General features: G+C 34.6%; 1 protein-coding gene across 8 annotated transcripts in view; it reads right to left on the reverse strand.

Moving 5' to 3' along the window:
• The window catches only part of RGS7 (regulator of G protein signaling 7), a 273,357-nt gene that overhangs the window by 82,591 nt on the left and 175,951 nt on the right, over positions 1–14,815 (reverse strand). For 7 of the 8 annotated variants that reach the window (XM_068676310.1, XM_068676303.1, XM_068676302.1 and 4 more), the window contains one exon: positions 11,314–11,365. The exons of the other annotated variant lie outside the window; for it this stretch is intronic. In XM_068676310.1, the coding sequence (XP_068532411.1) occupies positions 11,314–11,365 (52 nt within the window). The remainder of the gene's footprint in view (positions 1–11,313; positions 11,366–14,815) is intronic. 8 annotated transcript variants of the gene reach the window in all.

Genomic DNA, 14,815 nt, shown 5'->3' on the forward strand with positions numbered 1-14,815 from the left:
AATCTCTGTGTCCACAAAATTTACAAATACAGAAACAAATCCACTAACCACACAACAAGTACATCAGTCAAAGAGTTTCTATAGCCTCAGTTTCCATCCATTTTAATAATATGATACAGTTACACTAGTGCATTGGCATGCATGCTGGAATGCCACAAAAATAAGAGGGGACGAATTCTTTTGTACTTAGGCTTCATCCACAATAAGTACAGTGGTAGGAAAATACTGAGGACAAAAATGCTATTCGTTATTTAGCTCCTCTGACAGTGAAGCATTTTCCTCTCTTTTCCTTCTAAATCAGTTATTTACTGAACATGAAAAACATTCATAAATTCCTTGAAAATATTAGCAATAAAACGTATATTTAATAGAAATGTGTAGACAGTTGTAATAATTCTAAGTGTTAAAATTTGTCTATTTCAAGCAACCTAATTTCATCTCAACAGAAACAAAACAATCTCCCTGCTCTCTGTGCATGCTTAATCTCTTGTAAACCCTATATTCATAGTCCCTGTTAGAGACACCCCTAATTATTTTAGCAGTTCTTTGGGTCCCACAGTGGATATATTCTGGGATTAGCATCCCTTGTTACATCCAACAAAAGTCACTGTTGTAGAGGTGGCTGACTGTCCACCTTTCTGTCAGGGAAGGCTTTAACAAAAGAAGAAACTTCAGATCACTGAGTTCTCAGCACTGGCAAAACAAACACCAGGTCTCCAAGAGTAGGTGAGCATGGAATTAGCTTGCCATACTATTAACCTGATATTGTGTCTGAGAAAACCCCGTCTTCACTGTGTGAGTGCTCTGCAGTGTCTTCCCCCAGCGTCCTTTTAATAACCTGTTTGCTCCAGTTCCATGGCATGTAGTCCATACAAGAATGTTTGTTTTTCATTATGTCCATAGACTCAAAAAATGATGTTCAGGCTTCAGACATTTTCTCTGGAATATCCAGATGCCCTCCCTTTCAGGAATCTAAGGGTTATAATACCAGTGGCCTAGATTCTTTAAGTCAAAAATATTTCTAGGTGCCAGAATATGCCCAAGGAAGATTTCGTTATCTGGGAAATATGACATGTTTACTAGTAAAGAAGAAGAAAATTGTTCTGAAGAATGTTCTAACAATTACATCCTTATTATAAAAGTGCATGTTTGAGGATCTATATAAGAACTCCTATAGTCACATGAGAAGGTGGCAGTAGCTCAGGAATTTGAGTTCACTAGTTCACACTCTTGTTGGCATAAATCCTCAGCTTGTCCATTGCAAAATTCACTAACAAGCTGGAATGCAAGAAGAATGTGAAAATCTCTCATTTTCAGCCAGAACCTTTGAAGACACAGAAAAATATGCTTTTGTTCTTTCAGCTTTTAGAGCAATGTTATCTGAAATATGGATTCTGCTGCCTTTTGCTGGTACCATTCCTCTTCTGCACCGAAACATGTAACTTGACCTTGAGTGTCAGGGTGGGGGGAGTGATGTCAGTGAGTCTCCTGTTCTTATCTCAAAGCAGAGTCATGATCCTCTGACATTTCAGAAAATGACAGTGTCTGCTTTTCTAATCTCATGGTTTGTATGAGTTTTCAGTGTTTTTACAGCTTGATATGGAACTAAAATCTGCTGGAAGGTTCTGATATTAAAAGCTTATCACTTCTCTATCTTCACATATGCTTTTCTAGCACAAAAACATGATGCAGAATGACATCACACCCAGTGTTGTGTTTCCCATTTTTTTCCCCAAAATCATGAACATCTGCATTTGTAGAATGGAAATTACAATAATGGAGAAGACATTTTCAGCTCATCAGTGTTCATTTATGATCTGTTAATGAGAGATGTTTGGAACTGCATATTCCATCAAATTATCAGACTCCATCATTATCGGATGGTCTTTGGTAATTGTAGTGTATTGGCAGTTTGACAGAATCTGTAAAATTCTGCAGTTTGCTCTTGTGCCTGAAGGAAGTAAGTTGTCAAAATATTCTATTTTTGTTCTTACATATCTTCTTGTGGTCATACTGCTCCACATTAGAACACAAGGCATTTCCAAGCCAGAAATGTTTATGCTTTAAAGCAAGGATGCTGAAAGAACAAAGAAAGTTTGAAAGTCTTCAAAGAAAGGGAAAATGATCTAAATTTAGTCAACAATCACCATTTTATGAAGGAGAGTACTATTAATTGTCTATGTTAGGAACAAGAAGACCAGGATGCAGCTATTCTTTGGGTCAGTCCTGAAGCAGGTACTAGTTTTGAGCCTACACTTCTCTAAAGCAGCACAGGTGGAGGCCCGTTCATCTGCAGTACATGCAACAAATAAAAGGGCCACCTTTACTGAAAGTGACCCCTTAGGATCCTGCTCAGGACCCTCAGTGCTCCAAGGAACTATAAGTGCCCCAGGCAGCCCATCCAGAGCTACTGTGACACCCACTGGCCCAGGAGCTGAATTTAAGCACAGATACTTCCCACGGCCCCTGCTTGAGCTACACTAGGTATGCCTGTAACCAGCCCTGAACCTTACCATTGCTGCTCTGACTTCCTGGTTGAAGCCAGGACTTTCCTGTTCACTTCCAACCCTGATGGTGAGGACTTTGCCCCTGCTTGCATTGTTGACACCCACAGATCTTGCTTACCTTCTGTTGCAGAGCTGCATGCCTTTGCTATTCTCTGACAAGGGTGCTGAAAAATGCTTAACATATGGATGAATGATAAGCAGGGAACAGGGTCTGATTAATAACCTCAATTTACTATATATGGACAGCCACATACCATCTTATTTTTAGTGCCAGTGTATTCTGATGGATTTTGCAATCAACATAATTGCCTCCACTAAAGTGAACTGTGTATTAGATGCTATATGCTTTACAAGTTACTGATTAGCATGAGAAAATTTTCCAGCCGTTTTAAGCACAGTATTAATATGCAACAATTCATAATGAAAGATGGCCAGTGACGTATATAAATGGGCATCTGAACAACAAAACAGTACTAAAATGCTTTGGAAAACTCTGCTCAGGTATTCACAAAACCTGGAAAATTTCAGACTTTAAAATGAGAATCAGAAGTGTTCTACAAACAGCTGCATGAAGAGGGTGTCTGGGCTTTCTCTCTTGCATGTTTTTAAACTGATATATCCAAAATAATCCATTGTCATGGTTAACTACCTTTGTTTCTTGCTCTTGACTGCTCAATTGTACTTGAAAGCTCACTGAAAACTTTTTTCTTTTTTATTTCTTTCTGATAATTACAGGTTTTATTTGTTTTACTTGTTTCTAAAAGGGGCCTAAATCACTGCTCCACAGAGCAGAGAAAAAGCCTCAGCTAAATTCAATGGAAATACAACTGGGCCTCTGAAGACCACAGATAATGCCACCTACACATCCACCACCATATACACAAACTTAAACTCCTTATATAACTGTCCTAATGCCAATAGTGTTACAGCTTGATTCAGCCCCAGATGGTGGGTGTAACTCTCAGCAAACACTCATGTTCTTCACTTAGGCCAGATAAAATTTATAGCTTCTTTGAGTCAAAATTCTGGTTTCAGAGACTGTGTGTACCTGTCTAGTCAGCATTTAAAGAGCAAGGAAAAAGGAAATACTGTAAGCTCCAAGGGTTTCAAAGTGCCCTGTGGGCTGACAGAAGTTCTCCATATACGAGCATCTGTGTCAGATGGAGAATTACAGGACAATCAGCACAGAGCACGACTACAGAATAGAAACAATAAAACAACTATCTTATTTAAGCATCAGGATTTCCAGGACTATTTATGCCATCTTTAGGTCAGCTCTAAAAAAGTATGTATATATTTTTTTCTTTTCGACAGTGTGACAGCTAGTGAGTTTCACCTAGTCTTAAAAAAAAAAAAAAAAAAAAAAAAAAAAAAGAGGATAACTTTCTTTTAGGTGTACAAATGGGTCAGCCTCATGTATTAAGAACTACACTTCAGTAAACACTAAGAACATTAAATACAAGTAAGACTGTAATAGTTTATGTGCACTAAACTGCCAAATGGTCAAAAACATAATTTCTGGAATAGTCCCACCATTTAATACCAATAATATCTACCAATAGTCCTACCTTTTAATCTGTGATCACAATAGTTCTGTATCATTTAAGGAATGTGATTTGATTATAAATTTAGAAGAGTAGATCCAAATTAATTACAATTTTGTATATTAACGAAGGGCAAGAAAGAAAACCAATTCCAAATTAACAGAGAGCTCAAGACCTAGAAAAGGCAAATCCATCTTTTACACAGAAAATTCCTCAGATTATGTTGCCCGATAAAATTCTGCAGGTTGACAAAAAAAAAAAAAAAAAAAAGGGTTCAGAATAAAGAACATCCAACCCACCTAAATTACGGGATCAGTTAAGGAATATCCTGCTGTCAAATCTAATTTAAAATTGTATCCATTGAATTATTTCATGCTTCCTTATATTATCATAATTCTTTCAATTTGCAAATTTGCATTCAAGAATTTAATCAACTGCACTGGCACAATAAATAAATAAATAATCTATCTCCTCACAGGTTCTCATTTAATAGGGGCTCATATGAATTTGATATAAAACTTCTAACAAATCCAAATACATTGACTTTGCATAGAAACCACTTAGGGCATGTGCAATCCAAGACAAGGCAGAGAAAACAAAAGATGGAGAGAGTTCTCTTCTAAACTGCAAAAGCCAGCTACAGGGACAGCATCAGAAGATGGTTATTACTTGACAAAGGTGTCAGCTACTCAGTGCCCACCCAGCAAAGTGCTGGCAGTAGCAAGGCTACAGAAAAATACATGTTTTGTCATGGCCTGAAAGCTCTAATTTTCATATTAATAATGAAACAGAAAAACATATACAAACAAAAACCACAAACGGTGATTTGAAAGTAATTCTGAACGTTATGAGTTATGTTTATAAATCTCAGAACTTATTGTGACAGATTATATCTCTATTTATATGGGGCCTAGATGCAGATTATCAATGTTTTTAAATAAAGCTATTAAATAATATTGTGCATACTTTCATGCGCATACAAACGTCTTGGCCAAACACATTTTACATGTTACACATACGGAAATTTACACATACACGGAAAGAAAAATTAAGGTAAGCAAAAAATTCATAAATTGTGATCTGGTTGGAGAGCATTTTCAGGAAATGCCTCCTGCTTACAGAGCCCTCTGTGTGGTAGTTTGTCAATGTCAGAATTAGCAAGGTTCAGAAAAAAATTCAGGACATGTTTGTTGAAGTGAGACTTTCTTTTCATCATTTATATGACAGAGATAGCTCCTGAAGAGTAAATGATATAGCCCTACAGAGTAATATAATGGAATAAATCCAGAGTGGAGAAACAAAACAAAACAAAACAAAACAAAACAAAACAAAAAAACCTTGTAGATCACCTAGTACATCTTTCTGTTAACACAGGTCTCTTTCCCAAAGTACTTTTCATTGTGTTCTGCGCAGATTAAATTTTGTGCATAGCAAGCACTGGACCCAGCCACATTTCTTGAGGGACAATTCTGTTTGACAGACTGTAGCCCTCACTTAGTCCTGTCACCAAGAGCTTAGCCAACACATTTTGTATATGTAGTTTCTCAAAGAAAATCCACTCACTTAAAGAGCCACAAGCCAGTCTTATAAAAAAAATAATAAATTAGTTGAGTCTGGTGGAAAGTGTCTGTTTCTTACTACAACTGGAAATAGAGTAAATTTTGAGATTCTTTGAGGTGGGTCGTTAAAAGAGGGATCTATTTAGAACCTAAGAGAATTGCTTGTGTGAGTCATTGCTGACATACTCATGCTGACACTAACTGTTGAAAAAATAAATATTTGGCATCAAGAATCAAGATTATAGAATTACAGAGCTATCCACAAACTATTTACACCATATTGGTAAATTTCTCGTCATTCTCAAGGCATACATTTTAATAAATACATTTTTATTCATATCTGACAATTTATATAGAACAAAATGCTACTTTGCTACCAGTTTTGCCCCAAGCTACTGACTCATATTTATGGATTAATATCCAGAGATGCTGAGCACATGCAGTTTTCCAGCAGAGCTCAGGCAAGCAATGGGGCTTAATATTTCTCAAATCCAGACTGCTTACTGCTAAGCTGTTGCCAAGGGAGTCCTGCCTGAGCATTTGGGGAAAGAAAGGATATAATGACTCCTCTGTATCCTCCTCTATATAGAAGTCCTCCTTCTTGCCAGTTATTCCAAGCAAAAGAGTGCAGAAAATTGTGCAAGAAAGAAATTTCTTAACATAACCAATATTTCAGAGAGTAATTTGAAAGTAGATATGTAAAAGAAGTAGGCAACAAGCACTAGAGATAAAATTATGCAAAAAAAAATCAATATATGAAAAAAAAATATGGATGATTTCAATTACTTTACAGGCACTATGTACTATGTACTTTTTAGTATGACTGCAAGCTTTGCAGAGAAGAAGTAAATGTGCCAGGTGCTATGGCTCATGTTCAGAGGGGAGCAACAGAGGCTGAACATAGAGAGGCCTATGTCAGTTTAATTTATATAATAAGAAAGTATCTCTAAGAAGCAATCTATGTATGGACTTAATTGTTAGTTGAATTAATAAGAAAAAACATATGGACTTTTGCTTTCACAAAAAGGCTGGAGAACAATTGCATTGAGACAACAACTTTCATATACCAAAGGTAGATGATTTCTATATTTTACTGTAAATCAGACTGGATAGGAATGTTTATAGAACTGCCATAGAAGTTTAGAGGCAACGCTTTTTCTTATCCAGAAAAGAAGCATATACTCAAAGGGAGTAATTAATAAAGGCATTATCTCTTGCAAGTGTTCTAACTTCCTAGAACAATACATTCACAGCATGTCTTTAACTAGAGGGCTACTAAACATAAATTTATCAAAAAAAAAAAATTACTAATTTACTAAACATCATTTAAAATTTTTCATTCTTCAGAACAGCAGAATTTAAGAATTTACTTTGTATATATAGAAAAATACATTACTTATTGTCGTTTATTGAACACAAAGAGGTGCTTTTAAACTCACATTGCAGTATCAGTTATTTACTGTGTTCTCCATAACCTACTGAAATTCTGCAAAACTCTCCCATTTCTAACTTCTCTGGGAGAACGGCACACACAAAAATTACAAGGCTGAAACAGCACCTTCTTGCAACTATATTTGCAACTATATAACTATATATAATTAACTGTTGTGTTCTAGTGGTCCAAAACTCTTTTACATTTTAAATGGTCATGGCACTTTCAAAATCTTATTCTGACTCTCCTTTGAACTTTTTTTTTTTAATGTATAGTCAAGTGTAAGAAAAGGACTGTATATTACTACACTTTTCAGTCTAAATAGCAGCAAAAGCAGGCTAGAGAAATAATAAATAAAAGTTACAGATTCTCCTTCCCATCTGAAGAACCTGCACATCTGAAATTCTTGTAATTCTTTTACATTGTCTCAAATATGTCCCTTTGTTTGCTTAGGCTTAAGCCTGAGATTTTCAAACTCAAAAACAATTTGCATTTTGTTGTGAATGAAGTTTTCCCCTAACCTCTCATATTTCTTAGTTATCTCATTCGAACAAGAGAACAGTAAGAATGCAAACTCATCAAATTTGCAGCAGTTGTGTTTCACTACACGTCTAAGAGATTTGGACTAATCCCATGAGAGCTGAGGCCATATGTATATGGAATAATAATTTCATATGTGATATTATATTTACCCATTCTTAGATTAAATGGATTTAAAAAGCACCCATATTATGCCTTAATTATACCTTAATAAAATTAACTGTTTTTAATCTGCTAGAGCAAAAATATGTTAGTAAAAAAATTATATCTACAAGAAAAGAAAAATGATTATAGGTAGATAGCATGCACAGCTTCATTCATTTCCAGAGCCTGTTTTTTGAACTGAAATCGAATTCTATATGTTACAAAACCAAATTTTAATTCAGGAACATGGCTTAACAAACAGGAAATGCAAAGTGACTTGAACTACACCAGACTTAAAAAATCAACAAATAATAATAATAATAAAGAGAAACGTGCATATTTTTATTAATAAAATCTCACTGAATCCAATGGGGTTCTGCACAGAACAACGTGTCTTGTATGGGTGGACTTCAAGGTATAAAGCATTAAAATGGTTCTTCAATAGACAGAATCAAAGAACCCAACTTTTTAAAAAATATTTGTAATTTGAGACATCTATCCTGATATATTTTATGGCAAGATTTTCAAGGGAAGGAAAAGGAGATTTTCCACAGTTTGTAACATTTCTTAGTAGCCTCAGAATGACCATCTGATCACTGTTTACATAGCTAAAATCATAGCCAAAGGCTATACAATTTCATGTTGATGTACAGTAAGTTAGTCCAAGCTCTATTTTTGTCACCAAGACACAGTGCTGCACTATGGCTTATTTATGAGAAGTAGCCTGAAGTTTCTTGAAATTATGGAAGATTCTTTTGTTTTTGTTTTTGTTTTGTTTTGTGTTTTTTGTTTTCTTTACATTTTTCTAAGATTTTTTTTTTTTTAATGAAAATATGTAATATTAAAGTCTAATATGGGTCAACAAATGATATTTTAGAGAAGATACTAACTTATTTTACAAAGATATATGGATATTTCCTTTTCAGTTAGCTCTGGTAATTGCAGTACCTCAAGATCATTTAATTTCTAGTTTGATTATTTTTCTGGCTATATTCTGCATTCTGGACAGTAGCCCAGCCATGCTTAAGTAATGATAAATGGTTGAGTGTAATTTTTAAATTAAAATAAAATTTTAGTGCATTTTCAAAGACTTGTAAAATTAGGTCAATGGCAAAGAAAGTGGTTTGCTTTGTTATTAGCTTTGATAAAGAAATATTACAGAGAAAGCCTATTGCTTGCTTGCTTGCTTGTGAGACTCCTAATGCCTGCCAGTCATTTGTTTTAGGAGGTAGAGATTCAAGCTTGTTCTGAATATGTCCATTTAAACAGAAGCACAGCATAGTACAATAACACATGACAAGCACTAAAGGCAATTATGTATCTGTAATAGCATAAATTCTATTTATTATACTTTCTAGTAAGTAACAATTACTGAGAAAATCTGCAGAACCTTTTTGGAGTGTGTTTGGGATGGAATTTAATATCATCAAATTCAATCCTACTTTAGATTTACTTTGGATTTTTGAGTATTATATATTTGAGTTTTCTTTACTGTTGTGATGACCATTTGTTTACAACAGATACATGATCCTTTTTGCAAGAAGCTTATTTAGTTCCCTTGTCTTCCTTCTGTTTGTATGCAGAGAAAGCTATCAGAAAAAAAAAAATAAAAAATCCTTAGGCCACAAGGCAAAGGCTAATTTCTGGGACTGGGAAGAGGCTAACCCAATAAGAATACTATTGAAAAGTTATCATAAAAAATTACTTTCCTGTGAATGCTCTAGCCTTAGCCAATTCTGGCAACTCACAGCTGCCTTAAGTAGATCTAGTGTAGTCTGTAGGTAGATTACTTATTGGCTCTTGATTCCAAAGGAGAAATGACATGGCAGGGTTGAGATTTTCCCTTCCTTCACCCAACTGCAACAGAAGAACTTAAATTCACCAACTGGAACATATTTTACAGGTCTTATATTAAATCTCAAAAGCTCTCAAGCAAGTACTGCTCAACAAAGGGAAGAATCTGATAGCAAATTAAATTTTGTTTCTGGTATGAAAAAACTGCATAGATTATTTAAGAATTCTGTTCACTGACTGACATTATGGATATAATTCAATATACCGACATATGTATATAATTCATTGCCCAAGCCAGTGACTAGCTGTTACTAGAAAGCTATTGTTTCTCTTAATTTAGATTAAAGGATATGAATAGAAACTTTCTCAGCCTGATCTCAAGTTCAGACCTGTTAAGTGCATGCTTATTAAAATTCTCCCAGTAACGTCATACACACTAGAGCTGAACAACTCAATGTCTCTTAAAACCACAGCAAATTATTTTCTGATCTTTAACGTATTAGAAGACTATACTGAAGTGTCCCTTTGAGGAAAGCAAATAATACTTTCAAGGAAAGAAAAAAAAATTGTAATAAGTGGTAAATCAAGCATGTCTCCTTCAGAGATTATTTCCCTTGGATGGAGTGGCTAATCACTCAGATGCAGTTTGAGTGAATCTTTTCTCCTTTGTAGCTTTTGATAACTACTTGCTGGACATCTTTGCTTATCATCATGTTATAAGAAGAATGAACATTTTTCTCATTCTACAGAATGAGGCACTCTGCAAACTTTACGTTGAAGGCACTCATCTCTGCTGAGAGTCTCAGCATGAAATTGTGTTTTTATTTTTAGCAACGTATTTGAAATCAAACTAAGTCAGCTCCAAAAAAGCAAGACATGTCCATTGGAACCATCCACCCTTACACTGATCCCTGCAGTCTTCAGCTTCCAAGAGCTGAGATTGAATCCTTATTACAAGTGAATACCAACCTAAATTTCCAAAAGGCAGCAGACACTCCAGATTTTATTTTTTGTAAAGATAAGCTATCATGCACATGCCCTAAATAAGTGACCTGGTCTTCAGATGATCTGAGTACTTACAGTCTGCACTAGAATGGAGACAGCTCACAGATAATTCATTTTCTTGAAAAATTAGGTCACTGTCTGCTGTACAGAAGCATCTAATTTTAGTTACCATTTTTGAAAAGCTTAGCCTAAGGCTTTTTGCAATACTTTAATACCTATTGGGTTTAGAATTTCCAAAGTATACATAATTAATTATAATGTATAAATTGTGAATAGAAATCCACAAAACAGGGAAATAAATAAGGTATTTTCTAATACAGTTCATATTGGAACCATATTAGTTTTCATAACAAATACTTTTTTTTTTTTTTTTTTTTTTTTCCTGTTTGTCAGAAATAAGAGATGTAAACTAGTTACATCTTTGGGTCTGAATCTGAGAATAACTATTGCACAGCTATCAATAAAATGTCCTCTGCTTCCCTGAGATTTTGTCACTGTAAATGATTACACTTTCTGAAGGAAACATCAAATATAAATGGCAAGTCAGGTTTTGGTGCACTTTGAGGCTTTTTTTTTTTTTTTTTTTTTTTTTTCTCAGAATAATACCAAATCTGACTCCCACTTTAATAAACTTTGAAAAAGGTAACAACACACTTCTTTCAATATCAGCAATTTCTGCATAGGAATTACATGACATTAATTATGTTTTTAATAGTGGGATGATTAAACAAGACAGATTACATATAATACATAATCCCGAGAGAAATAGGAAAGATTTCCACACTGACCATAGTCTGTGTTTTCCGGCTCCCAACAATTTGATGGCCAAAAATAGGGTGTCTATAGACAAAAAAAAAAAAAAAAAAAAAAAAAAAAAGTAGGGAACTTAAGTTAGACAATGCAAGCATTACACAGTTCTTGGGTTGATACTGTTTTTCAAAATCAATTTACATTTTTGGTAGATCTATTATATTGTTAACTTGAAATAGGCATCAAAACAGAAAATTATACACTCCGTTATTGTACTAGTGTCAGAATGGCATTGAAGAAGAACAAAGCGTTCTTCTTATTTTTAAAAGTAAGGGAACAAAAAAAAAACAAGGTTAGGTACTGAGGTTCTTTTTCATCTTCCCTAGCAACACACCTCTCACATGACCTGAAGAATCAGTTTTAGAAGGTGAAAAAATGGAACATATTTTGGGATACATTCAGTTCTTGATTTTGAAGAGTTTTCATCAGGGTATATTACTATTCAATACACTTTTCTATGAGTTATTTGTTTAAAAATGCCAATAAACACATCCTATTTTCACAAAGTTATTAAAGTTGTTTTCATCTGTGGAAACCTATATTTTTCCTAATTATTTATCAAGTGTCATTTTAAATATGGTATCTGAATTGAAAGCCAAGAAAAACATCAACAAGTATTTCAATGCTATGTTTATTAAAAGAGTGTGAAATGCATTGTTAAAATATTTCCCATGTACCAAATAAAGAATATGAGACAGTCTAGCCATTTTTCACACCAATAACTTCCTTTTTAACATACTAACTTTCTTGCAAAAATCTAAGGGTTATATTATTTTATGCATAGTGCATTCATATAAATACAAACACACAAAAAAATTATATACCATTTGAGAAGTTCAATTAATCTAATTAAACATGTGGACTGGTCTGTGCAGTATTTCAAACCACAGGTACCTCTTTAGGTAAACCTTCTGTTTTACTCTCTCTTTCCTATTGTTTTTTCTCAAAACATCTTCCAGGTGCACAAATGGAAACTTCTCTTGCTGCTCACTTCCCTCAGAATTGTTTTAATGTTGATATAGAAGTCAAGAGGACTGAATGGTGACACATTCACACCTACTGTTAGGTTAAACATGTATTGTGAAAAATCTATCTCTATTGTAACAATGACCTATCAACACAAACAGCTGCAATTTAGGACTTGCTACATACTATGTTACAACAATGAGCTAAGAGGTTAAAGATAAATATTAGAAATAGAAATAGAAATAGAGAAATGGAAAGGGAAGGGGAAGGAAAATAAAACAGTAAAATAAAATCACAAGTAAACTTCAAAGGCTGAGATAAGTTTCTTGTCAGTTGTTTCTTGCTTTGTAATGGAAGGCTAGTAAGTCATTCTTCCTACCAACTGTTCTTTCACCATGCCACAAAAATCAGTGACCTGTATAAGCACAGATGTAAACAGAAAGCAAACTCCTAAACAATAAATAGTAGTACTCAACAAATGCCAAAGAAGCAAGAAACTAAATAAAATAAAATAAAATAAAACAAAATAAAATAAAATAAAATAAAATAAAGTAACCATGCCAGTCATATAAAGCACAAAGTTACTATCATTTAAGTTTTCAGAGCTGGGGGGGAAGAGCTGTCCTTCCTTAGGGGCTTAAAGTGCATCTTTAAAGAGGCCCAAGAAGGAAAACATAACTACATCACTGTCCTGCTAACAGTAATCTTAACCACTGTTTACATGTGTTCAAGCTGAGCTTATTGAAGAAGAATCCAATGAGGGGGGATACCAAATATACTATATGCACTCAAGCAGGTCCTAAACTGAAACTGGCTGGGGCTATGGTAGAGGATGTCTGAAGAAAGGTTCAGGGGGAGAGCCTTTTCAGAAGTAGAAAGGCAGAGTTCTTATGGTTGTGGGAATACTTGCAAAATTCCTCATAAACACTTCAAATTTCTCTTGAGAAATAAGATATACTCCTACCCTGATTAAATTTGAAAAATTAATTCTGTCTTGTGATTTTGAGCCAATGCCAAAAGAAGATCTCTTGGCAGAGAAGGTCTTCTCAGGCAGAGAAAGTCTCTTGGGAAGAAAGTAAACTAAGGGATGAAGAGATGGAAGGGAGATCACAGTTATTGAAAGAGCCTTATTAAATGTTAAATTACCTTTAGAGGAAAAGCATAATGACAGACTGGTAAAACCTCACTGGCAATTTCCAATCAACTAAACTCAGAAAGAGATCAGGCAAAAAGCACAAATGAATAAGTATGCTACTAAGTCTAAGCATCTCCGCACCACCATCCCTCTGGAGATAAAAGCAGGGGAGTAAAAACAGAACATGAGTTTTAATTAGCAAAGTACATAAGCCGTAATAAAAGGTTTCATAACGTGTTACAAGATAAACCAAAAGAGAAAATCCATCAGAAAGAAAACCTTATAACATGGGAAAGGGTTTCAAGTAACATTATAGATAAGTACAGATGATTATTAGATGTCTTCCTTATTTGAGTCTCTGAAATGAGGGGGACTGTGAAAGATAAGGGTCTTCCTGTCATGGAATAGCAGGCAGGCATGAGCTCTCCTTACTGAGGCTCTGACCTGGGCAGGCACAAGCTGCATCCCAGCTGCAAGCTGTGGCCCTACCTGCATGGTGCTCAGATGCATTTAATGGGACCTGCTGAGAAGTGTAACTCAACAGCTCAGACACTGCAATGTGGCTGGGGCTGGCATCCAGCCAGCTCCCAGTGGGAACAAGTTCAAGTCTGCTTGCAATCAGCTCCGTGAACATGCCCAAAATTAATTTTGACATGAAGATAAGACTACAGGGCAAAGTACAGGAAAAAAAAAAAAAAAAAGAGAGAGAGAGAGAGAGAGAAATATTTATATGAGGTCAGAACATTTAAATTAGAGGCCTGATAAAATACACCACAGAATGCTTAAGGAAAGCTGTGCATTTTCATGCAGGTTAACTGTGGGTTCGTTTGTAGAAAACAAAAACCAAGCCAAATAAACAAAACAACTCCTGATTCTGCAGCGCTGAGATGCATGTATGTGTGTGTTATAAGGGGAAAATTGTTCTAATACTTCTTTCCCTTCTATCTCTAATTCTATAATAGCTATGGAGAACCAGTAAGAGTTATCAAAAATACTGGATTATCTGCATGATATTTGAAAGGGCTGCAAGTTATCTGAAGGGTAAGTTATGCCTGGGGAAAAAAAAAAAAAAAAAGTCATTTAAATTACCTCTGAAACATGAGCAGTTTAGAAAAGAAAAGAAAAGAAAAGAAAAGAAAAGAAAAGAAAAGAAAAGAAAAGAAAAGAAAAGAAAAGAAAAGAAAAGAAAAGAAAAGAAAAGAAAAGAAAAGAAAAGAAAAGAAAAGAAAAGAAAAGAAAAGAAAAGAAAAGAAAAGAAAAGAACACACAGAAGGCAGATGAGTCTCACAAAACTAGAAAAAAAGCAAAGATCTACCTCTTGCAGAATGGGGACAAATGCTGAAATTTTCTGGATTCTTTCTGGATTCTTTCTAGATCTA

This window comes from Anas acuta, chromosome 3 (genome assembly GCF_963932015.1).
Source record: "Anas acuta chromosome 3, bAnaAcu1.1, whole genome shotgun sequence".
Taxonomy (NCBI): Eukaryota; Metazoa; Chordata; class Aves; order Anseriformes; family Anatidae; genus Anas; species Anas acuta.